This window comes from Oryzias latipes, chromosome 12 (assembly GCF_053564925.1).
Source record: "Oryzias latipes strain Hd-rR chromosome 12, Olatipes_Hd-rR_3.1".
NCBI classification, from domain to species: Eukaryota; Metazoa; Chordata; class Actinopteri; order Beloniformes; family Adrianichthyidae; genus Oryzias; species Oryzias latipes.
In genome coordinates, this window is record NC_136248.1 from 8,314,444 (window position 1) to 8,341,421 (window position 26,978).

The 26,978-nt window shown below is 39.4% G+C and overlaps 1 protein-coding gene across 6 annotated transcripts in view; it reads right to left on the minus strand.

The window, feature by feature from the left end:
• Positions 1-26,978, minus strand: part of vav2 (vav 2 guanine nucleotide exchange factor) — a 254,697-nt gene that overhangs the window by 15,800 nt on the left and 211,919 nt on the right. For 3 of the 6 annotated variants that reach the window (XM_011481996.4, XM_020707823.3, XM_011481992.4), the window contains exons 5-18: positions 19,835-19,940; positions 19,487-19,501; positions 18,381-18,479; positions 15,243-15,311; positions 14,208-14,308; positions 7,629-7,728; positions 6,284-6,379; positions 2,125-2,193; positions 1,893-1,979; positions 1,668-1,753; positions 1,436-1,568; positions 1,036-1,050; positions 650-759; positions 372-473 (exon numbers count right to left, since the gene is read on the minus strand). In XM_011481996.4, coding sequence (XP_011480298.1) covers positions 372-473; positions 650-759; positions 1,036-1,050; positions 1,436-1,568; positions 1,668-1,753; positions 1,893-1,979; positions 2,125-2,193; positions 6,284-6,379; positions 7,629-7,728; positions 14,208-14,308; positions 15,243-15,311; positions 18,381-18,479; positions 19,487-19,501; positions 19,835-19,940 — 1,188 coding nt within the window. The remainder of the gene's footprint in view (positions 1-371; positions 474-649; positions 760-1,035; positions 1,051-1,435; positions 1,569-1,667; positions 1,754-1,892; positions 1,980-2,124; positions 2,194-6,283; positions 6,380-7,628; positions 7,729-14,207; positions 14,309-15,242; positions 15,312-18,380; positions 18,480-19,486; positions 19,502-19,834; positions 19,941-26,978) is intronic. The other 3 variants (XM_011481993.4, XM_011481994.4, XM_011481995.4) reach the window with 3 other exon arrangements.

Genomic DNA, 26,978 nt, shown 5'->3' on the forward strand with positions numbered 1-26,978 from the left:
AGTGGATACCTATTTTCCCAACTCATATACATACACAACTAAGCAAAGCTAAAAAAGGACCTGAAATAGCTTTTATTTTTATATATTTGTAAAATAGATCTAAAATTTAAGAAAAACCCTTCAGATTCTTAAAAATTGGTTCATAATAACAGCTTTGATATATTTGGCAGATTTTTCATCAATAAAAAAAAAGTGTATAGGGCTGGATACAGCACCTGTCTGTGTATTACATCTACTGTTCTTGTTCACATTCTGCATAAGCAAGCATGTTCCTCCTTAAAACTAATACATGACAGCTGGAAGAATTTACCGAGCAAATCTATTTCAGAATGTGAGCCTAGGCTGTGTTCATTTTATTTAATTTGGGTTACCTCAAGAGCTTCTTGCAAGCTCGACAGTTGGTGTTCTTATCAAACGTGTGCATTTGGAAGTTGTGCTGATTGGCGGTGGCTCTCTCTGGCTTTATGTTGGACCTGGATGAGGACAAATTTGTTTCATTAATTATCTAAAAAGGCAGCTAATACCAAATTTGATATAAATTATAACAGAAATTACAAACACCAAGGATAGATAAACAAAAACACAAAGCTAATAAGAAAACTGGCTTCTTAAAACAGTTTCAGTACTTAACCCATGCAATCATACTCACATAGCCATTTCAAACTGCTCCATCCAAATCCTCTTTGTGTCTTCAGCTTTGCAGAAGAACTGGAAACCCTGCTTCCCTTGCAAATGGATCAGGTAAAAACCGTAGGACCACTAGGGAGAAGAATGAGCAGATGTCAGAAAGATTTTTGGATTGACGTAAGAGAAAGATGCGAACAAAACCCTTTCAACAGTGTTGTAGGAATGCTAACAAATAATACATTTAACTCATAACTGAAAGTCTACATGCGCTTGAGGAAAACCGGGGAAAACAATTAAAGCACCAAAAGGCAGATGTGCAATCACAGCACGACACCCACAGTACACAACTTCTAAAATGAGCTCCCCATGAGAGGGGAGAGTTAAATAAAGGATTTCACTTGAGCTTACCATTTTTCCACTCGACTGGTAAGCATGCAAAAAGAAAGACACCAGATAAAGACCCAGTTATTCATGCAAACAAATAGACATGCAGATTTAAAATAAAGCAGCATGTTAGACCAGTCATGAGATGCACTGCCCAACGTTTTCATGACTTCCGAATCACGTCTGATGCATTCAGGATTCCCAAGCAAGCAGAGAGCACACATTGCACTTCAATGCATTACACATTTGATTTGGTATCTGAAATTACAATCAACAAGCTCCTGTGGTGCAAGAGCAATATTTGCAATGATTGCACGGGCCGTTTCATCATTTACACCGGCGAAGCTACGTTTACAAAGACCTTCTGTGCAAGATCTCCTTTGTCTTTTCTCCGGTCAAAACAAAGCAAATGTTTTTTTCTTACCTTTTTCATGTCTCTGTTGTTCATGAGGTCATCTGACATTTTGTACGACTGCAGTTCAATAATCTCCTTCAGCTCATAATTATAGCCTTTCCTCTTGCACACAATGACCACTTTGTCAAAGAGGAAGATATACCTGGAAACGTTGAAACATATTTATCCGTTAATGGCATAAAATAAAAATCCAGCTTTTGGATGTGGATTAATCTCATTTTCACTCCAAATTTGGCCTCACCGGTCCTGTTTTGTTCTATTGATGATAGAAGACACCTTCAGCTCTCCGTCTATCTTTGGCCTGCCATACTCCTCCAGTTTCACCTGCTGTTTAGGTCACAAAGGCCCAGAAGGATTAAAGGCACTTAATCCCTGATGAATTATGTCATAAAGTTCCACTAAAAATGAAAGAAAAGGTGAGCAATTATAGACATTACAGCAAAATGACAGGAGTCAGAAAACTTACAAGATTTTCTATAGAACTTTGGAATTCACTGATTTTCTTTAGCGTCTCATTGTCCCTCTTGACTTCATTTATATACATCGCCAGGTCCTGAAAGACAACATTTCTGAGCTTAACTGGACATGTTACCTATTTGCATGTCTATTACTTACATGTTAAGCATTTACCCTCCTAACGTAAATGAAGATTCTAATTGCTGTTAATGGATACATGCAAACAAACACATAACACAAACCTGCATGGCCTCTAGAGCCTCTTTGAGCTGTTGTCTCTCAGGTCGGTCAGTTGAGTGACTCAGAAGTTCCTGTTGAGAGAATTATTCCTGATCATTTATAAGCAGGCTGATTTATTCATGCATTAGTCGTGTCACATCTTTATTAAAATTATAAAGTAGGGTTATCGTTCTCTTTTTTGCATGTTTTTTAATGAAGATTTAGACAAATCAGAATAGCGGGTTTACTGACCGAGTCATCAAACTTCAGGTTTTTTAGGAGGAAGCAAGCTCAAAGGTACGTTTACATTTTACCTTCCTAAAAAAATGATTAGAATCTTAAATTACCAATTTGCAAAACCCTCAGCTACTTTCCCAACACTCTTATTTAAAAAAAAAACTGCTAACAACTCTGGTTTGGATTAAGTTCCCACTAGACTGAAAGCAATATTAGCATTATTTGTGCAGAAGTCACACATACATGTGTTGTATGCATGTATTACTTATGTTATCCATATGTCAAATCAGTGAATAAAATAACCCAGGATGTTATCAAGAATGTCTCAAAATGGTTGTAGCAGTTCCAAGTTACCTATTGTTCTATAGGTTGAAAGGCTAACCAGGGATCCCTGCTTTTTTACAAGGGCAAATTTAGTATTTCAAGTAAAAACTGTTTCTGAATCATACTTTCTAAAAAATAAGGCTTTTCTTATTAGCAAACCACTAACATGGACCACTGACAATTTAGATTATCGTAATCGTTTAACTAAAAGTTGTAACCATAGAGCATGACGTACATCATCTTTAAAAAATATCAAATAAAAAAGCAAATTTGTGCCCACCTCAGTTGTTTCACCTGTTCACCTCTTTTTATCAGCTCTGTGGTTTAGGGTTTTTAAAAATCACTCTGTTCCACACATTTCTACTCGTAATGGGCACCTGTAGACAATTTCAATTTAAACTAAGGTTCCAAGTCGGATATGTAGATTTGCCACATACAGAAAAAAACATTATTATAGTCATATTTTTTAATCCCAGAAACAGTGTTTGGACCAAGTATAAATAAGTGAATCTGGCCACAAGACAGCAGAGTTTATAACATTAAGTCTGACTCAATAGATCTAAAACTCCCTTCTGGTTCCAAAATGTAGTCATGTGCAAAGGCTTTTAGCTAAACACTCAAGTTAGTAAAAAATGCAGTAAACTGCTACATAATTATATGGCTTTAGAAGAATACAGTACATTCATCAAATATTTAATTCCAGCATGTGGGGAATAGCATCACTGATGACTGTGCTGAATGTGCTCCAATTAGAGTGCAGATGGGCTTCATAAAAGATGTGAAAACTGCTCACACTATGACCAAACACAGAGCACCACTGTGATGATATCTATGCCACATCAAGTGAAAAAAGTGCCCTAAGGCGTGATTGGACCCGCAGATACAAACACACACACACAAAAAGGACGTGTCAGTCTAACATGCCCTGAGGCTGCAGCGTGCACCACTGTTCTCTGCAAAGTTGTGGGAGGCTGTGAAATGAGGTGTGTTTAATCTTATTAGTGCATGGCTGATTTGACCCGAGAGACTTGCTGTGACTCCTGTAGGGGTTCGATTGGAACTAATAGAGAAGTCACAGTGCGCTGTGTGGACCTGCAATCACCTGCACAAACACTCCCCTCAACCCCAGTTCATTACCCACTGCAGCATAAACCTGTTCACTATGAATAATTGAGAGGCAGAGGTAATTAATTACAGGGAACATTCCAAAGGCCACCCCGTTGTGTAAATAAATAGTATGAACAAAACTACACTTAAAATATTTTTGTTGTTTCACTTGAGTTGCTAATTTAAAAATAAAAAATGTTGGCAAATGATGCAATGCGAGTTATCCAGATTTGTTTACCTGGTCTAGTATTTGGGGTTTTCTTTTGCAGAGTGCTGGCTATTTGCTGAAAATCCTAAACAGAGCAGTACAAGTATTTGCTGGCATGAATTATGTTTTTTTTATTATTCTTATGGCTGACCTTCAAATTTTCTGAGTGGGATATGCAAATGTCTCACTACAACCTGCTCAAATTGAGTTTTGCTCATTTTCTGATATAGAGAAGCTTGCTGCTCTAGAGAAAAAGAGCCACCAATGGTGCAAATGTTTCCTACTTTTTTTCCTGCTGCAATAACCATTTTTACACCATGTGTATCCTACTGATTTGCAGTCAGCATTAAAACAGGGCAGGGAAACTCTAAAACACCACCAGCATCAATACATTTCTATGGTGCATTAAAAACTATTGAAATAAATCTAAAACAATATTATAGTTAACAGAAAAAGTGCTGTATCTTTTCACAGTTTATCACCTAATGCTTAATTATTAACAATTATTTTACTTCATATGTTAAAGTGCTAATTCTTCACTAGTTTGAGTTCAAAAAGTAAAGTGTTGCTTCTTGTCTTCTTTGCCTTTTGGCATTTTCCTTTAGGCAAAGCCACAGTAAATCTGCCCCCAACTAATTTTATTCATAGCAACCTTTTACCATCGCAGTCTGACTTCTACAAATACAAGCTTTCGTCAAAGCTGCCCTTACTGGTAAGGATGGGTTGTCTGTGGGCAAAAAATTGTCAAATTTGTATGGAGCACGTAGGTGGCCCTCACAAAATATTAAGGTTCTAGATAGCCTGGTCAATCGTAGAGCAAAACTGTTGATTAGCATTTCTTCATGTTGCAAGTCACAAGTTGTTACAGACTTAGACAACATGCAAGGGTAAGTAAGGGTGAAGTAGGTGAGACACAGGCGTGTCGTAGTGATTTTGCATTTATTCAACCCCCCCAAATCCTGTAGACCGTGCAAAGGACCTGTTGTTCACGCAATACATGCATGCTCCTAGCATGAAAACTAAAAATTAGGAAGTAAGACAATCAGAGTGTAGTTTGTGTGAGCATCCAACAGGCACTTGCACATAAAGTGCCCATCCGGTGCATGCACAATCATGCTGGGTCAGTTAGGGGATGGTCCTTGCACCTTACTTATGACTAGAGTGTGGCTTTGGGGCACTGCACAACTACAGCATCACCCATTCCTCATAAGTGCCTGTAACTTACTTTCTCGTTACAAATGCTTTACGATAGACTTGCAACATGCTCGACAATCATAAGTCCCTTGAGGTGGCCGCACAGAAAAGGAAACTGAGATCCACCTGAGTCCCCCCGCTAAGATGATGCCACTCCTCTCTATGACCATCCATGGGCCTGGACAACCAAAAACCTGCAGCACCTATACTGATCAAGCCCTATATGGATGCATGGGAATACGGCTTTATCTCCAAAACATCTGACATGAGCTGTATTTCTAATGGATTCCTTCCTGATTCTATCCATTGTCACAACTCCCAAAGAGAACCTCAACCTCTGCTACCTCCAGCTCTGCCTTCTGTCTATATCTGAAAGACTCCATCTCTACACCAACAGTCTGACCACCGTCTTGAAAACCCTTCTTTTATTCTTGGTGACACTCTTTTGTCAAATATCACCATACAAACCTTTGTTCCACCTTTCCAACCTGCTTACACATGCTTCTTCCCCTTTTTCCCACCCTCTGTTGTTCTAGACTATTGATCCTAATAATGTTTTATTTCTTCCCCACTCTTCTAAATCCTTCCAAATCTCAACAGCTATGGACACACTGCTTGTCCACTCTTCATCTTCTTCAATACCTTCCTCAATTTATCCTTACTTGGTTTTATTTTCTGCTCTGAGCTCTCTGTCCTGTGCTCCTCTCTGCTCTCTTCTCTCCTGTTTACAAATTCTTCTAAGTCAACCTTTTTCACTTTACACACTCTCAGACTTCTTCATTCCTTAGTATGTCTCTTTCTCTGCTTTCCTCATTCCAGATGACTCACCAAGTAGCCAAGTCACTTTAGCTGTACCTGTCCTGTCCAGTCACTGGGAAGAACCTCCAAGTATCCCCAAAGCCTGTTTTAACTCTTCCCTAAAGGTCAAACAAAGGTCCTTGTCTTCTTCATCTTACTTACCACCAGAGTCATCTTCATACCACCATGCTGTCATGCTGTCTGGCTACACTTTACATTGGCGACTTTATTTGACTACAAAACTGCCCAAATCGAAATTCAGTTAAGTACAAGGGTGTGAATGTGCAACATTTGGATATGGGGGTGACTCTTACCTTCAGCAGTAGGTGATATTTTAGCACCCTCTGCATGGGAACAACCAGCAAGTCCTGCAGTTTGAACTTCCCTTCTTGCACCTTCAGCGTACATTCCTATGGAAAAAGCACAGAGACAGTCATTACACGCTGCATAATAAGGAATTGTAAGTTTTCCACTGACAAGCATTCATTTATTGTTTAATAATTCATTGCTGCACTTGTGCCATTGCTTCCAAGCATTCACAACAGCCTGCTAACAACAATGAGGCCAGTTCATTCTTTCAGGGCACAACCGCTCTGGCTGTGCCAGAATGTGTGACAGTTATCCTCCATGCTGACTGAGAAATTCATCTGAGTCACAACTACATTTTTAAAAACTCCACAAAAAAGGGTCTATTGTTTTATCATTCAAAAACATTCTCTGAATTCAATTTACAATGCACTAATGACAAGAATGCACACCTTCTTTATTTCATTTTTTTTTAACAATAAAGGCTTGATTTCAATACCTTGAGAAAATGTTATTTAGCTGCTTGCAAAAAATTCAGTTGTGATAAAGAGTATGAAACTGCTGGGGCTTTGATCACCTCATTTCTTCTCTGATATATTTTATATCTTGTTGATAAGCAGTAAACTGCTGATTTTCCTGGATCTCACCACTTCGTTACACTTTCCATCTGATTTAGAAAGTAAATATCTTAATATCATTTTATAATTCACAAAGACCATCCTTTCATATTTTCAACAAATTGTTTTCTTTGTTTATCTTTCACCCACACCCTCTCCTCTTTATCTATTCCTACCTCTATGGCCCTTAGTTTGTCCAATTCTTACAGCCATCCTGTCCTCAAACTCATTTTTCCTAACCTATGCTTGTTCCTTCTTTCTTCATTCATTCTCGGTACCCACACGCTCTTCAGTCCTCATCCTGATCTGCTTCCCTTCCATTCATTTCCTATTCCCTTTTATTTGTTTCTCCTATCATTAGGCTCTGTCTGGAGTCTGCAGTCAGATCAAACTCATCAAGATACTGAGTTTCCAATATTGCAGTCTGTTGCAAGATATTCAAATGGGCTGGTTGAATTCTTATTCTTCGGTTGCTTAGTCCTTATTATCTCTTTCAACTTTTTAACTAGTTCCTATTGGTAAAGTTCATATTTGCTATTATAATTTATCCAGAAAGCTTAGTAAAAAGAACACGGTTTTGTCATTGGTGCTACAAATCCTGATATAAGCAAGCAACATGTTTAAAAGTTTTACCACTTTATAAGAAATGTCTCCTATACTTACTTTTACTGAATATAAAAGGCTACACAAAGAAATAACATCAGTATTTGGATGGATCTGGGTGAGTGGTACCAACCTCTACTTTAATCTTGATGTCCTCTCGTGTTGCTGTTAGATCATCCAGTGTCTTCTGTGCGTTTTCCATGTGGCTGCAGTACTGACCATAGATCAACAGCCTACAGAAGGAAAACTTCCAACCGTTAACTCAAACAATCTAACAAACCTCATCACCCTTTATATGCTCAACAACCACGATATATATACACAATAAGTTATTTATCTGATCAATGTTGTCACTTACTTACATTGAAAGAGAAATGTCCTTTAAGCAGATTTCATAGCAAACTGAGCCGTTAGCTTAACCAGTAAAAACACATTTGTTTGAGTTTTGGCTAATCATGTATCAAATATTAAAACTCAGTAATTTACAAGGAACTAATGATGCATATGAGTGTTAAAATATCCTTGAAAAGCTTTTTACGGCTGAGATTGTCAATAAGATGTTTGTTGTCTTTAATTAATGGCAGGTTCATTAAATCTGTATAAACTGGAAATGAATTTTAAAGACAAGGCTTGATGTAAACTAACAGGGCTCGTCTGAAAGTGTTATATCTTGATACACGATACATGTTCAAAAGCAAACATAAAAAAATAATTTATTTCGAAGTCAACAATTAGCTGCTGAGTGTTTTTGAGCCTTGAGGTGATGTGCTGCACGCTAATTTTAAGATTAATAACACAATCTGAAAGGGCAGCGTAAGAGTCATTTGGCACCACAGGGGCCAGATAAATGAATATGTGAATAAATGTGTGATGATTAGAAAATGTGCAGAAGCCTGATCCCAGGGCGGTGTTTGTCAGGCCGACATCCTCCTGTCAATAGGCTGTAATCACAGAGCGCTAATGAAAAACAGCTTGGTATCAGTTGCTATGCAAAGAGGAGAAAGAATCTCTTCATTTCGAGCAGTGATGATATGAGAGGCGAGTTCATCAGATATCACAGTGGGACATTGACACAGATCTGCGGGCTTCAGCTGGGAGACAGTTCAAAGTCATCTTTCCTAGAGGATGCAGCGGCACGTGGCACACTTTCCTTTCACTCACTCATTCAGTCTAAGTAGGACATTGGCACGCTTGGTACGGAGAGAGTTGGCACTCGTGTTAATCTGAATTCTGAGTGGAGCAAGGCAGCAAGTAAAGCCGCCCCCAACTCTAATACAAGCCCTGATAGATCTGCAATGCAGGCGAAAGCAGCAGGAGAAAGTCTGGACGGTGGAGCAGAAATGCCAACTGAGACTAGGCTGCAAAAACAGAATCAGTTGATAGAATAATGAAAAGCAGACATATTCATTGATGAAATGTTTCACAAATATTGAGGTTGTCAAACTGTGGGACTGTGAAGCAAGTAGTTCATCACATGACTGTCCCAAAGTCCACAGTGGTGATCCCTGAGGCTTCATTTGATCCACCCCACCCCCCCTGCAGCAAGACTCACGTTTTGGTTAAGCTCGTTAAGCTCTGGGCTAACAGGTCCCTGATTAAGCCTTGATCCACACTCAGGGAGACAGCTCCCGAACTTCCCACTTCTCCAGAGTGACAAAATGATTGAGATTAACGGGGGGCCTTGATCAATTATAAGACACCAAACAGATCAAGCAGTGTAGAAAAGGCATACTGACGTGTTCCAAAGACAAACAATATGAGTTATAGCCGCATGATGACAGATGAAGCTCTTCTTTTAAGAAGATGCACCAAGACTAGAATGCCAAGATCTCTGGCTTCTGCTGTCGGCATGACAATTATGACAGCCACTCATTCAGACATGATAAGATGCAATATAAAAATGCAAAAATGAATTAAATAAAAGAATAGCATCTGACATCTGCATGCTCACATTGGAAAACTGAAAAAAGAGAGAAAACCAGTTGAATACATTTTTTTTATTTATGTTTTTATTTTAAGCACATCAGCAAAGCTTTATGTACAGTGTTCCCTCGCCATATCGCGTTTCACCTTTCGCGATGTCACTGTTTCGCCAATTCTTTTTTCAGTGGAATTTGCATTCTTTTTTTTTACAGCACACTGGTTCTGCGTCCTGATTGGCTGCTGATCTTTCAATCAATCTCCTCCCTGCCGTGTCTCCTATACAGAATATGTTTAGTTTGCCAAATCTACATGAATCTTCAATTGCTAGCAGACCTTTGATTTTCATTCAAAAATACTGGACACATTTTTTTAAGATTTTGCTTTGAGACTTTAAACAAGCGAGAAAAATGTGAAAATATTCATGTCTGTCTAAAAAAGGTTATAAAGTGTTTAGTGGGGAGTTTTACAGCTTTAAAACATCTATAATAATACTTTGTGGACTTCACCTATCGTAGGTTGGTTTTACAATGTAACCCCTGCAATAAACAAGGGACAACTGGATTGGAAAATTATGCTATTTCTATTTTTTACTTTTTTTGTAAATAGCACTAGGCCGCCATTTCTTTTTTTGGAGCTGCGTCATGCACATGCACAAAACGACAAAGCAAATTAAAATTGTAGCTGTGTAAACCAGCTACTGCAAGCAAAACAATTGATCAAATGCTTAAAAATAATGTATTATCAGTATAAACATGGAATGTTAAAAATGACAGCAAGAATGTTTGATAGTTGTTACTCCTAATCACTGCTGACTGAGTAAGAACAGTGGGAGCTCACCACAGTGCTTGTCATTAGTTGTTTAGTTAACGCTGCTTGTTTTTGGGAAAAGAACACTGTTTGCCTGTTTCCTTTTCCTTAAAAACAGGCAGCATTATCTAAACAGCTAATGACAAGCACTGTAGAGTGCTCCCACTGTTTCCACTCAGTCAGCAGTGATTGCTCAGTGAAAATCATAGTCGATTTCTTCTTTGACTGTAAGAGTGTTCACCTCACTATGGAAGCTGATAGCTCACTTCTTCATTCCTTTCTGCATTTCTGCTCTACTTGCATTCACAAGCAGTTAAAAAAATAACAATTCCTAAATGCTAAACTTGCATGCTGCCTTTTTTATATAGTTTTGTAAAAAATAAAAAGGAAAATGTATATTTATAAGTAAGTAAAATAGCATGCGAATAGGGCAATATAGTCAAAATTAGAATCTTGTGAAACTGTATACAAAGAAATTAGAAGGACAGAACAGTAAACTGGCAGTCACTCACATGCTTTTAAAAATCCTACAGCTGTCCATTAGACAAAGAAAAATGGTTTCCTTTTATTTGAAGGATTTCTTGATTTATTACAAACTTGCATAATTTTTGATGCAAAATCCTTTCACAGGAAATACAATTCTGGGTAATACTGCCCTGGGTATTCACCCCCCCAATGGGTGGTGGAGTGGTGTGAGCTGAGTCAGGCGACCGAAGGAAATCTCAGAGCAAATCTGAAGTGACAGGCTATGGAGCTGGCTAATATTCTGTGACACGTGGCATTGGGACCCGCTCACCTCCACTCAACATATCCAGCACACAGCAAATGGAGGAGAACAAGAGCAAAGATCTTCTTTTAAGAGGCTCATTGTGACAACGATTATGGAAGTGTCTGAGTGTACGGCAACCAGATTACTCTAGTAACGAGTTGAGGAATTTTTTAAAGACTACATCAACAAGAGACCACTTGTATCTCAGTTGAAGCTTTCAGGGCTCCCTCTGAATATAAGGCTGGGTCTGGGTGTATGAGAACCAAGAAAAGTGACATTTTAGCACAACTTTCAGTTCAAAAACAAAAGCTTTTCATATGTGAAAAAAAAACAGATATACGCAGATTGTTGATTGTTGTGAAGGTCACAAGGACCTAACAAGCACAGATAACCACATTAATTATCCAGATTCTGGTCCGCATTAAATATATCTGGCTCTCTGAAAAGACCTTTGTTGTGTGCTTTCAAATCCCTTGGTTACAGTTGTTTATGTCCACAGAGACTCAAGAAGCAAGAATGGCTCATAATGAGGAAGGAATATGTGCCAGTCACATCCAGGCAGAGATAGCACAGCATCTGCAAATCTAATGAATTGCTTCCTTAAAATAACCCTGCGTCACATTTGGGTGAATGTCAGTGAAAGGTAAATAGCAACAAAGAGCAGAATGTCATCAGCAAAAATTTGTTTATGAATGGAAGGTAAATGTTAAAATGGTTTTCACACACAAGCAACCTCTAAACTTCAAACAACAGCTTAGCCTTAATCACCACTGCCATTCCAGGTACATACAAGCCGTCTGCAGGCAAAAAATTGGCAAACCTGCATGGGGCACACAGGAAATATCAGCTGTTTACGCACATTTTTTTCTAAAGGCATGCTGTGGGTGACAGGTCGTGGCGAAGACTTCTACAACACGCAAGCGTAACTAAGGTTGAATCAGATGAAACGCAGCCAGACTTTTCATTTTTTCAACCCTACAAACATTGCACACTGCACAGGGAGCCTATTAGTGCGGTTCAAGTGAAAGGTGCATGCAGCTTGGCTGTTAGAAATCAGGAAATTAGACAACCAGAATGCAGTTTGTGTGGGCATCCTCTGGCATCTTACAGGCAGTAAGTAACGTATCATGCAAACACCCTGTGTGTGCTGCATTTACGCACAGTCAGTAACGAGCACGTGTGGACACCTTACCAACAACTGGAGCACTGCATAAATCAGACTGTATGCACCGTAAGGGCATAAAGGGTACATAAAGGGCACCGTACGACAGCATCATCCGTACGTCATAAGAGTGTGCAACTTACAATATCCTTACAAATACTTCACGATACACTTACCACATGCACAACAATCGTATGTTCCATTTTCATGACCTTAAGGTGGCCACATGAGCCTCAAGGGAACTGCAACACACACTTGCGCTCCTCTTGAGATGCAGCTGCTCCTTTCTACAACCTTCCACAGTCCTGGACAACCCAAAAACCCTAAAGAACCATACGGGTCAACTCCTGTACGGGTGCATGCGACTAAGACATTCCTGCAGTGCTCCGTGTACTGAGGATACAAGTCCTCAATGAGGTCGGAACAGGTTTAAATCCCAGTCTGTAAACTGTAAAGCACTCTTCTTTTTATTTACTATCAAACAATTAAGCATTGTGCCCAAAGAAAGGCCTATGAGTGACAAAGTGTCATTCATGTCTGTAAATTTCCTGTCCTGAGTGGGGATTATTGTTTATCAGCATCTTGTACTTATGTGCCAAAAACTATTTTTAAGTGGTACTCAATAAAATTTGAGAGTCAGATGAACCCCAAAGACACATGCATAATGGAGAGACAGAGCATGTGCCAGTCTCTGTCTATTAGTCTCCTGTGTCAAACCCATTTTGCTTTATTTAGGCCTCCGGGCTTCAGGAAAGAAAGCTACAATGACCTTACCTATCCAAATCTGCATCGACCATTTTAGCTGGAAAACATCAGTAGGTAGAAAAGAGCATCTGTGCTCTAAATGTCCCTGTGCAGGAACACAATACCCACTAATGTTTGCAAGAAAAAAATGCACATATGCATACATGAAGCATAGTGACTCACTCTCGCCATAATGGCTGCATAATTCCAAACGACTGAATCAGAGTCAAGGGCGGGACTTATCATCACCATTATTACCTATAAGGCTGCTGCACTTTGCTCAGCAGGGAGGCAAATCACTGCTCCCGTCAGAGATGCAAATTAACCACGAGCTGCTGTACAGCTGTGCAAGATGGAAGTTGATAGAAAAAAAACACGTATTTGAACAGAACAGTCAACTTTGTCCCTTTTGTGTGAGGCGTTCAAATTAAGATGACATCTGAACAGCACACTGCTTGCATTCAAAAGACCAATTTTTCCAAATTGAGGTCTACTTTCAACATCCTTTGAGAATGTTTTACACAATTCTAAGAGGTACTGCTTATTTAGATAGTTTTTGTTTTAAAAAAGAACAAACAATAACATGGAAAACCACTTAGTAATATTGACCATTTTCAGATTAAATAAACAACTAGAATAACTGAGTGGCTGTAGCTGTAAACAAAAGACAACAATCTAGAACAAAAGCAACACGTGCAAGGAGGATCGTCGGTCAAATGACTAAAAAAATCTCATTAAAGACTGTATGTACAAAATAAATGAAACAAACAGCTAGTTTGTGTCTTGTTCTACACATGCGATTCGGTCACCATGATCCCCATTATGCCAAGTTTAAACGCCTTTTGACATACCGTGTAGTTTTGCTTCATAAGAATTTCCGATAACCCGTTTTAACCCCTCAATTAATCCCCCTTTTTTTGGACAGGATGTCAAATGACACTGAAGAGAAAAAAATTAAAACCCACTTACCAGAATTTATGCCAGTTCAATCGTTTATAAGGCTTTCTTTGTTAAATTTAGGACCTTCTAAGACTTTATAAGAATCCGTGGCCAGCCCGATGCACTGATAATGGTTTTGGATAAACATTGAAAAGTAGCTTTTTTTACTTTTCCGTTCATATGTTTTATTTTAACTCGTATGAAACAAAAAATCTAATACACCTGGCAATCTGACCTGTGAATATGAAGCTCCATGCTGCCTCTGCCAAAATGCATCCAAGTTTAAATTCAAAACCGTTTTTAACAGTGTACGCTAATGCATGCTGTGAATAAAACAAACATCAAGCATGAGTTTGTAGGATACTGACCTTTCCTTGAAGTCGATGAAGATCTTTCCGAGGCCACTTCCTCCACTAACCATGGTCAGGTCAATGGCTCGCAAGAGACCAAAGTGGACTCTGATAATATCCTAGCAAACATTTTAAACAACAAAATGCATGTTTTATAAAATAAGTTTACACAAATATTAAGATTTAAAGCCTTCCTTTAACACCTGGCTACTTTGGTAAGTATTTTTTGACATTTTGTGTGTTACAAAGGACTTGTAGTGTACTGTATTTTTCTGTAGTGTACTGTATATTTATATAAGGTGCATTTTTTTTGCATTATTTTTCCGTGGATGCAACTTTTATACAACTTATATGTGTAGTTTCTAAAAATAAATTGGAACAACCGCTAGAAGGCACTGTAGGTGTGTGTGTCAGTATTTGCTACAGACAGCAATGCAGAACAAGTGCTGTTCAGTCTTGTGCGGGGAGCAGAATCGTTCCAAAGCGACACAGAGAATGAAGAATTCACTGGATTTAGCATGTCTTGTTGGCATGTTCTTTATCTTAAGGTTACCTGAATTGATCAAAAATCAGACACTTATTTAATTAAAGTCCTCCTTTGTTTTTTCATATAGCTAAAAAAGCGTCGATGTATTACTGTAATAAAGTGTGCTTATATATTTAGTCTGTTATTGTTATATATTTTGTCATTATGGCTTGCCTGGTTTGTTAAATACATTTCTCCCAAAAGTGTTAGTGTTGCTCCTTAAGTTCTTTTCGCATCGGAAGGTGCTTGGTTTTTCAAGCTAGCTTAGGACCAGTATTGCTATATCAAAAGTGTTTTTTTCTTCATTTCTTTTACTTTAGATTCATGCATCATACATTTTTAGATAAACGTATGAAATCGTCAGGGTTTTTTGCAGGAGGGATGCAAATGTGACAATCAAAACACCAAGATTTATTTTCTAATTGAAAAGTTACCTATTTATTGCTAAATACATATAGAACAGCATGAAGCATGTTAACATTCAGTGATGTGGAGAGAGGGTTTCATTTGCTTCACTCTCTACTCACCTCAAGGTTGACAAAAATCTTCTCCATTTCCAGCTGGCTTAAGACTTGCTTCAGTGGAATCATGTAGTTCTGAGAAGAAGAACACGAGCTACTGACTAATTTGTCAAGTAAAAATGTCTTTGCTCATTTTTTGCATATGAGGTAAACAATATATTTTTTAGTTTTGTCAGATGACAAAGATCTGCCTTGAACAATGGATGCAACAATACACCAACTTTCAGGCAGTACACAGCTGTTGTGTGGGAAAAATCTGCCTGCTTTTCTTTTCTAACTCCGCTTTATGGCTGTCACATTTCATCATCATAACGATAACAAATATATGCACAAAGAAGCGGCGAAAAGACGGCAGACTTTATTAACCCCAACTCAATTAAGCTTTATGAGTCTTCTGATCATCGGAGGGATATTCCTTCTCATTTACTCTCACGTTGGTCTGATGTGGGAAACACAGGATGCACATTTAGTTTAATGAAATTAGCGGGGCGAATGATTTGTGACGCTCCATCAAACTGCAGATGAAACCTGCCAACAGCGAAACTGATGTGTTAGCAGCTTTGATGTCAACAGTGGTTTGTTATCACACTAAGAGCTGGGATACGTGCGGGTTCACGTCGCACTTTGTTGCCACAGAGTTTGCTTAACATTGACAGCGTTTTTTTGCCAAGAGGCAAAAGAGTATTTAAAGGTCAAATGTAACTAAATTACTTAACTTTGAGACACAGATGAGTTGTAAGTTGTTAAGACCTAATCCTGAGGTCCAGACTAAAGTTGGTTTCCACAATAAGTCTGCAGCATGTATGTAGATGTGAAGGCTCATTAGAAATCTGACGCAAAAAGCCCACTAAATCCTTGTCTAACTAAAACTCTAGAGTCTCACATTTACTTGCAAGTAAACCCTGGCATGATTTGGCACTGTTTGTTTTTAAGAGCTAGATGTGAAATTTTTATTAAACCACAACAAAGTGGCTTTTTTTTTCAGCGACCCATGCTGATTTAGTCCAACTTCCTGGTCTGTGCACTGCAAAAACAGCCCCTTAGGAAATCAAAAATGGTAATAATTTGAAAAATTGTCTTGATATAACCAAGAAACAAATTTTAAAAAATCCTACTCCTTTCAGCGTACAATCTTGGAGGAAACCTGTGTTTGATTTCCAGGGTGTGCAATGAGCCAAAATCCAGTGTGGGTCCCTAGGCAAGACCCTTCGTGCTGCTGCCAATCTGGGTCTTCCTGTGCCTTGAAAATATGGGTTTGTGTCAGGAAGGGCAACCGGGGTAAAAACTCTCTGCCAAACCACCTGTGTGAATCAGTGAAAGCTCATTCGCTGTAGCAACCCGTAAAGGTTTAAGTTGAAAGGTGAAAAAAATAAAAATAAATCAAACATTGTATTTGTTGTTTTTTTTTTTACTTGTCTTGTCCAACAGCTGGGCAGGCAGATGAGAGCTGACGGCCTCTTGTATTGGACATATTTTACTTTAACAAGAGGGGTTATTAATCTTCAGACAAACCGCAGGTATGTCTGAATAAACCCCTTTCGTAATTGAGGCCAAACTTTATTAATTTCAATCATGTTTGAAAATCTTTGGTGTTGGACCGGACGGAAAAGGAAAGAAGGGAAGAAAAGAGAGGGATGTTAGAGACGGGGGGGTGATAGTGAGAGGGGGGATAAGACCATGAAGCAGCATAGAGAAGCTAGTTTACTGGTTGTTTATCATTACGGTACGGTTCAAAAGTAGTACAAAAAGGGCGGGGCCTGTCCACACACACACTCAAATGTTATCAACACACCTGCTGGCTGAAAAAATGTTCACATGTCAACATGTACACAAAACAGATAGTGTTCACACACGCATACTTATGCCTTTAAACCAACTAGTGTGAAATATTTCAGTCATTCTATCACGCAAACTATTAGTGCAAAGGTGAGCTAACACCTGTGCTCAGGTGAGTGTGAAAAGAAGGAAGGAGAGTGGCAAGACATCCCCACACCAAGACCCCCGCCGCAGCAGCAGCAGCAGCCGGAACCCCCAACGCCACACGGCAGCAGGCGGGGAACAACCGCCCCCCGGGCGACCCAATCCGCCACCCAGGCCAGGGCCAGCAGGCCTGCCGCGAGGCCCCCAGAGCCAGAGAGCAGGGGGGAAAGAGAGCGCCGCCCCAGCCCAACCAGGAGAGCAGCCCCCCCGCTGCGCCGGGAGAGCCCAACACAGGGCCCCACCCGAGAAGGGCGCCCACAGCCCCAGACGAGCAGCCCATCACCACCCAGGAGTTCTGAGCATCCCCCCGCCCCAACCCCAGGTACGAGCCAGGACCCCCCAAGGGAGACCCGCTCCGCACTCCAGGCAGCCACCCACCCGGCCCACGGTTGGTCCAGGGAGGAGCAAGGCAGGGGCCAGCCGCCCCCGCCCAGGAGGGGAGCACCCCGGGGGAAAAGGGGGCCCACCAGGGGTGTTGTAAACTTGGCCCGACCAGGCTCGGCCACAGTTGGAGAAACATTCTATTTTTAATAAAAAAATTCTAGTCACCAAGACGTGTTTTCGCAAACTAAGATTATTTTGCCATTGAAAAACCTTCTTGATCGTCTAAATTTTCTTGTAAGCCAAAAACTTAAACCATTCAGTCTTGAAATAAGGGTCTTTTTACTTTCTTAAGATAAGGTTTTTACAGTGCGAGTTACCTTTGTAAAGTTCTTATTATTTAAACATTTTTCATTGCTCCTTGTTTTTAGATGTTCCAACTATTGGAGTGATAGCATTTATTTATGCACTAAATTCCCATTGGTGGCAACTGTGACTCACGCTTGAACTAACTACTGCTCCCCAGCTAGAACAGTATAGCCAATTATTATGCATGTATACTTCTAAGTAAGTAAAAATACAGAGCCACCTTCTGTTACCTTCCTAATGAATTATTCGGCAGCTTTTGGCACATTTAATGATCTCCAGGGATCAGCTTTTCCCATTAGGCTTCCGTCAATAACCACTGTACTGATCATCTCCTATGACATTTGTGCTCCCAGATGAATCTGTCAATACCTGACATTTCCATGCTGTGACAACCAACAGTTGATGATAAAAAACACACACTATAAACTTAGATGAAGGCTCCAGTGCAACATTCCTTTTCATCCTGAGACTCACCTTCTCAATGTCCTCCAGAGTCTTGTAGTACTTGGCCTCGGTCTCTTGGATCTCTACTAAGCAACAGTGTCTCTTGTCCTCCTCCGTCATTCCCATTTTCTAGAATGAGGATGAGAGACACAATCAAATATAACATTATTAATAAAATATTTTAGTTTATTCATGCAATTTGTGGGGAAAAAAGCAATAGTTATTGTTCTGTATTGCTAAAAAAAGGAGATGTCCTGGCTATTTTTGCAAGTTATGATTACTTGAATTACTTTTCAAAATCTACTTTAAAAGGATCTCTATTCACTTGCAAGTGAACCTTGGTGCAGTTTGGCATTCCAAACCTAACCATCTAAGAGCTTTTATGTCATTTTTTAAGGGCAGCAATACGTACCCCACAGCTTTTCATGCATAATTACTCACGTGGTGCGGTATGAGTGTTTCTGTTTATATAGTGTTTGCAAGAATACCACTAATAAAGGCACACATTATCACAAAAATAGACTATACTGTCATTTTGATCAGATAAAAGGATTTCATTCTTCAGTTTAAAAGGCTCTTCCATCTTCAGGCTACCACAAAACCTGACCAATATACCACTTCCTTTTTTTGGACTATTGATAGGAACTGGATGCACCAGAGCTTTTGATCAATGTAATGCATGCGCTGATTTTTATGGTTGAAATAAAACTGCTGCAGTATATTAAAAAGGTATGCTCAGTACACAAATAACTGAGTGTGGTGTGCAACTAACACAAAACCTAAAGCTAACAAACTTAAGATGTCCAGTATGGGATTTGCTCCAGCTGTGATTAACACCGAAGCAAATATCAGAAAACAAGAGGTGCTAAGCCAGTGTGACACATTATTTCACTCATGCTCTGTTGCAGAAGCGGGTGGCGTTTGCTGACACCAGTCAACACAGCCGCCATCAAGCTGAAGTCACAAGCTCTGAGTCAGACACTGAGCCAGATGGGGTCTCTTCTCTGTCGCCATGCAAGGGTCACTGACCCAATCGACAGGTCATTCTCTTAGGATGCTATGAATTTGTTTAGAATGAAGTGGTGGGGAGAGCTGGCCGACAGGGTGGAGTGAGTCACAAGCACATCAGCACTCACCTGCATATATCTGATCTGCAGCGTGAGGAGGGCAAAGCAAGTGAGAGGTCAAGTTTATCACAGAGTATGAAACAGACAGCTAGTGTACATGAGCTCAGAGACCTAATGTCATGCAGAGAATGTATGTATGAAAATGCAGATCACAAACATATGCCCACTAAAATGCTTTTAAAAATGAAGGGAGATGTTTCCTCAAAACTGTTGGTGCAATGCATTCTCATAAAGCAATCATCATTCTGTAAAAACACAACCATGCATCCAGTCAAGAATTTATGCTTCATTCATGAGAGTTAAGAGTTTGTGCGGTAACATCTGTGACAACGAGATCACTGTTTAAAAAGTTCTCACCATCGGTTGTCGTACTTCCACCTTAATGATGTCCTCATAGATGTCGTCGCCATCGTCCTCACATGGCACACAGTCATAGATGTCATCCTCACCCAAGTCATGCTCACTAAAAAACACAGGAAGACATTAAAAAGGTTAAACACATTTCCAAAGAAAGTACGAAAGATGAAAAAAATAAAAGATGAAAGGCCTTATTGCTTATTATCTTTTTCTGCATACAATAAAAAAAGCTCACCTCTTTTATCCCACATAGAACTAACAAACCTCCAATGGGTTGAACTATTAAGAGGCATTTTCCTTTAATCTGTTTATATTGTTTTGGCGCCCAGCTAGCTACTGACCTTTAATTAGGAAAGCAGCCAGCAGAGAAGAGACATGGTGAGGAGCTTGCTCTGAAGATCACACTCTGGGAGCTCTCACAGTAAACTTCCCTAACCTTCTCTGCACTGAAGACCAATTATTCTGTAGGGAAACTGAACCTGACAAAGGAGAAGCTGTAGCAGGAAAACCACTGACTGCAACAGAGCACTGGTCTGAGTGACCCCTCGCCCCTGGGAGTCCAAACAGGAAGTACCCTTTGGCTCCAGGAAGCCAAAATTTCATAGACTTCTACAGAGAAATAAACAGCTGTTACCCATTCTTGCTCTGATACTTTTTTTTTTTACATGTTTTTGCTAAGCTTAATGATTTCATGATATGTTTTCATTGCAAGTTATTCAAGTGACAAAATGGCCATCAGATGCCTCAATAAAATTAGGTACGTTTGATTGACAGATTCTCCCAAGTCCGCTTTCAAGAGGAGAGGTCAGGACTTACAACAAGCTCACTCCTGATTGGCTCCAACATGGCAGTGTCCGCATCACAAAAAAATGGCAACTGAATTGAGTTCATTTGGTTGCAGCTAAAAGTAAGCTATCCTCTATAGGTGACATCACACTCACTCGTCATAAACAATAAGGAAAACCCTTTATGTTTATGCAATTGAAAAAAGACTCAAACCTTAAAACCACAGTGATCACTTGTAGGTTAAAAAAAAATAAAAATTGACTTAAAGCATCTCTTATGCTGGATTCTTTTAGGCGTCACTTTGTGTGTCATGCAGCTAAATTAAAACCCATTTTTTTCTCTGCTAAATGTTTTACAGACAACTAGTAAATTATTAGGAGTAGAATCAACCGAAAAGGAGTTTTCCTGATTGAAACCAGGTCACTGAGAAGAGACTAGGCTACGTTCACACTGCAGGCTGAAACGACCCAATTCCGAATTTTTTGCCCCTAAGCGGCCCAATTCCGATCTTTTCATGACAGTCTGAATGACACAGATCCGATCTTTTCAATTGCGACCCAGGCCCCGTGGGTTTGCCGTCCTGATTCCGAATTGTAGCCGTTCTTTTCAATTGCGACCGGCCAGGCGACTTGATTCCGAATCGTACGTCATCGACACGCAACAAACGTCATCATTTTGCGTTGAAGTAGGCGGGAACGAGAACGTAAACATCAACCATGGTGGACGATGCTGCTGAGACCAGTCAGTGGAAGGGAAGCGAGATCCCCGATTGGATTAATAGTTGGGGTAATCGCTCTATTCAGGCCAAACTCCAGGGCTGGGCGGTTTTTGAAAAAATTTCCAGCTAAATGGCAGAGCGTGGTGTTGAACCTTTCCCGCGATAACTTTTTTTTCTTTCTCCCCTTTCCGACGTGCTCAGAAGCGCGGGGGACCCAGGCGATCCCCCTCCTCCTCCTCCCTGTTCTGATCCTTAGATTCTCCAGAACAGGTTAATAAAGAGTCCATAGCATTTATTCTGGGGGAAACCTTCTTTTATTACCGTCATCCGTAACACACAACATGAATGCGCGCACACACTGCCCCCCCCCCCCCCCCTATTCTCTATCGCGGCACGCGCTTGCACACACAAACACGCGGGCGCGCGGGCCCAACACATACACATTCCTCTTCCACTACAGTGGGTACAGACGATCCCGACTCCATTGCCTTCTTAAAATGAGAAGATTGTAATTGTGCTGCTCCTTCGTGAAAATAAATTTAATATTACAAAAAGAGTTCCGCTTTTGACAACACTTTTGTTGACATCCATGTTAACGTTTGCTCGTCAAACAACAAGTGACGTCGTTCACCGTTGAGTATTCTTCTGGCTTCTGCGCATGCGGGTCTCGTTTGGGTCGTGTCACGGTCACACTGGAGATCACAAAAGTTCGGATTTACTTGGAAATGTGAACGGTCTAGCAAACAAATCCGATTTTTTCAAAAAATCCGAATTGAGCATTAAGCCCTGCAGTGTGAACGTAGCCTAAGAGCCACGGAATAACATTTCCAGCACCCCATGGCAAAGCCATTGCAAGCTGCTGCTAAAGGTAAATCCTTGTTTTAATGTCCTTGAGCTCCTTAAAGCATGTGGCTTTGCACTCTGACCCGAAAAGAGTTTTCTGTTTTAAAGAAATGTGCGTCCTCCGATTGCGTTGAACATGAAGCTGCCACTATTTTATTTTTTGTAGCAGCTAAATTATCATTTTCTGTGGCTTTACACCTCACCTTACACCTTACTGTAAAAAGAAAATGATTTTTTTTTAAGTATTATTTAAGAATGGTGTGTTGTGTCATGTTGGCTTGTCGCATATTACCTTCTAAACTTGCCATCAGAGAAAAAACAGGCCTCTCCTTGCATAAATGTACAAATAAAAATGACAGAAAAAGATTCAATGGCTTCAATCAAATATTCAGCTTCACAGCTGAATACTTCTGCAAAGCCTGTTTGAAGTTTTAATTGAGGTGGCATGGTTCATTCTCAGCTTTCTTTTTTTTAATTCAGTAAGCACAGATGACATGCATATTGAGAAGACTGCAGCACATTGACGCTGTCTTGTCTCACTACTGAGGGACCACAGTCCATCTCTCACAGACGGATGGGGTTGTAGTTCGAGGTAACAGGGAAAGCTGATGCTGAACTCCATTTTCTTGTAAATCCCCTGAGACTTCAATATCAAGGGTGCTTTAAGCAGGCATATAAATGTGACCTATGAAAAGATCTGAGAAGAGGATCCTCTCCATGGTGATAATGATGAGGCTGTTAGAGTAAGATTTGATTTTCTATTGCACTACACGTTATAGGAATAGAAGAACAGATCAACATTAAACCATAACATGAGCTCGGAGAATCAATACGTACTCTCGCTTCTCATGATTTGATTGGTTATTATCACCTGAGGTGATTAGTGATGACTTATCTGACTCCAGGAGGTTTATTGATCAGTGATGCCATTTAAGAGCCTCCAGCATCAGAAGGTGGAGTTTTTTGGTGGTTTAAGATATGAGTGATTGCTGACAGCTTTATTCTAATGTAGTTACACTGGATTTTCAGTTTTATTCACACACCACCTCCCCCTGTGAGTAGTCCATCACTGAAAGACTTGTACATATTTTTTCCTCCTCAAATAAAACGTCCCTTAAATTCATGTTTTACCTAATACTTTCTCCCATAAAAAGTCTCATTACTGTTTGCATCTTTATTATTTTTATTACGTACCTGATGATCTCATCGCATATGCTCATAAAATTATGATGCTCAGTCATGGCATATTTAACACCCCTACTTTATATAAAACATGGGAGTGTCAGAAACTGGGAAGAATATAAAAGCAGCAGCAGGTTTACTGATTCTATACATTTTAGTTCGTAAATTACGTATTTTATACTAGATCCCAGTGATGGGACATTGCAAATACTGACTCTCTGCACAAATGTCATGTAATTGTCGGTAACATACGTTTATTAAGCACTTCATACGTAATAAACGTATGAAATGCTTGAAATTATATTTCAGTACATCACAGAAACAACTAAAAACAAAGATCTAAGCAGCAACTTAGATCTTCGAGCTTAGATCAAAGTTGAGCAGCAAACTTTACGAAACTCAGCAAAAATTTTAGCCATGACTGTATAAACAGTCAATGGCATCACCTCAAGAATCGAGCAATTGACTGGAATGCTTCAGTGCTTCATGGGGCTTCATGTCACCATTGCTACGAGATCTTTCACTGGCATGTGTTAAACATGTCAGAATATCAAGGGGCGGCAGTGGCTCATGCGGTAGAGCGGGTTGTCCAATAATCGAAGACTCGGTTTGATCCCTGCTCCCCCCAGCCAGCTGTTGTTGTGTCCTTGGGCAAGACACGTCACCATCCAATGCGACTCCAATGTGTATAAGTCAGATCTAATCTATTATTAAACTTACATAAACTGTTCTTTCCTTAAAAATGTAATTAAACAAAAAAAAAGTAAAAAGGTTGCTAAATAGATATCCAGAAGATGACTGAGAGGTTCTGGAAGGCGACACAAAACACCCTGCACACAAATTCGACTGCATGTAAGCAAAACCAACTTGTACTGATAATAATGCATTATTAATTTTTACCACAACATCACTAAAATGATTAAAATGACGTTTAAATAATAAAAACTATAAACAGTCAGAATGTTACTAAACTTTTTAATGACTTAATCATTGTCTTTATCCTATAAAGTGAATTCTAACCACTTCTCTAATGCGGTTGTTTCCGACGTGTGTCTGTGTGGGCCTGCATGAGCTTCAAAAAGTATCAGAAGGACCGACAGTGGGAGGGGAAGACTGGAGGACTCATGGATGAGGGTTTCATTTTCTGTCTCACAACGCAACGTCAAACCATAGGGGGGCCAACGTTTGCGCACGGAATCGGCCACAGTGAAAAACAAAAAAAGATCTGTAAGAAGGGGGGAATTATAAATGACTCATCATATCAGAAGAACAAAAATAAAGTTCTGCATAGCGGGGTAGCTTTACTGGTGTTCAGTTACTAAAAACAGGAAAATAGACTTCAGGCATGAAGTGGAGATATAAACATTGCAATACGAATCACGAATGATTAGAAGGACCTGTATTACAATGGTCTAAGCTTGGAAATGACCGCCACAAATTAATAAATGAGTACTAGATATATAATATCAATTGAAATAATTAATTCTTTAATTTTATTTCTCTTTTTAAACACAGAAAAAGTTCAAGAATATTTTTTCCAGTCGAAATAAGAAAAGTCTGAAAAATAGTTCAAAAAAGTATTTACCGGTAAACTTTTAGAGATTCACTTATTTAAAGGAACAACAACCTAACAGGTTCAATCAATTTAATTATTCTGTATATGCAGATTTAGGTTTTCCACAAGAAATCCTATCACTGTATCAAACACACACAAAACTAAAAGCACAGAAATTGCAAGAAATACAAACTACAGACAATAAATGTGCAGAAAAAGAAGCTAAAAAATTCACTAAATAGAAATTGGAATAAAATAAGTTTGAAAGCCACCATTAGAATTAGTTACATTAAAAAGGGCAAAGAGACAAAGAATCTTGAAATAGTTCCTGGTCAGTTATTAAGTGTTTTAAAGAGTCTGACTGCAATTGATATTATTAATTAAAAAACAAATCTTTAATTTAATTGGGAAGTAGGTTTTTCATTAAATGAAGAATTTGCTTATTTGCTTGTTCTCTATGTCATGATGGAGGTGTCAGTAATCTTCAGCAGCAGTCAGTCACTTCAGACTACTATCACAGTATATTACATACAAAAAAAGCAGTGTTGTTTATGGTGTGGTTGCCATATTTTTGTTGTTAGAATCAGCAGACTTGTCTCCACACGCTTTCCCGGCACAGAAACAGCCGTCTTTATAAACCTGTTTATCCCCTGGACTCCCCGGCTGGAATATTGCTGCCTCAGCAACATAACAGGGCTGCAGATCTGCTCTTTCACGCCCAGGATAACACCACCTTTTTTTTAAAACAAGCATTACAGTCTGCTCTCCTTTCACTTTTTTCCTCTTTTGTTCACTTAAGTGACCAAAGAGGTTGATGAACATTGCGGCCTAGGGTTCCTTCCTGAAACTTTGTCTTACAATACTGCGTTTCAAATACTTTTGCTGCATTTTGTCAGTGATCCAATGGTGTTCACATAATCTGTTAGATATCTGATCTCTCCTGTTACAAATGAGACACAAAAAAGCTTTTATGTTTGCCTGGCGGGCATTTTTTAGATATTTTGGCAGGTAGTAGTGGTAAAAGGAAGGTAATGAGCTGCTCCTCAAAGCACACTTGATGTCCACTGCAATGGAGTAACACATTACACACAGACAAGAACTACATTAATAAGCTGACACTTTAACCGTTCTGTAGTTTCACAGATTCCGGATTAGTTAAACGCAAAGACAATGGAGTCCAATGATAATTTGCTTTTCTTTCAAAAAAAAACTTCTACTTAAAAGACCCACTCTGATGAAAATTGTGTTTTTGTTGTTTTTAAAATATTCTTGTGGCATTTTTCTGATGATGGAAGACATATTATATATATATATATCAGCTCATAATTGCATTTCCGAGTATTTCTTTATTAGAAGCATTGTGAATCAAGAGCCGACGAAAAAATAGTTTTCAAAAGGAGATCAATTGTGACGTAGAAAATACGCTGCTCCAAGCTCTCAGCAACCAGGTGGGTTTTTTTGTTGTTTTTAACAACTGACAACAAATTTTGCTTCAATGAAATAAAAGAGAGAGAGAAAAAAAACTAAATAATGACTGATACATTTTTATGATTCCTATTTTACATGGTTTTGACTAACCTACCCACAAGAATAATTCAGCTAAATAAACTGCAGGAGAGTGACACAAAGAGCTTGTGACAGTTCCTGCTTCAGAATGGAAATTTATGTTTGCCTTTCGCAAGAGAAAAAGTCCCCTGGCAACTGTGACCAATTCCTCCTATTACATGCTTTGTCAACTCCGGGATGGAGTCATTCCAGATGAGGAGGACTTAGAGCTAGGTGAGGTGAAAACTCAACGTAAAGAAGGCCAGGAGGAAGGATGAAGTCCAAACTAAGTTTACCGCATTAACCTGCGAGACCTCAATTAGATAAAGACAGAGATATGGCTTGGCATATTGCAAACCATAATGTACTTCACAATTATTCTTGGTCTTGGCTTGGAATATGCATTCTATGGATCTCCAGCAAGAATTTCCTGGTAAGCTCTCAGGGAGCGCTTACAGCCTCACACCACTTCACTTGACAAGATTTAGTTGGACATTATATAGTGAAGATGAAAA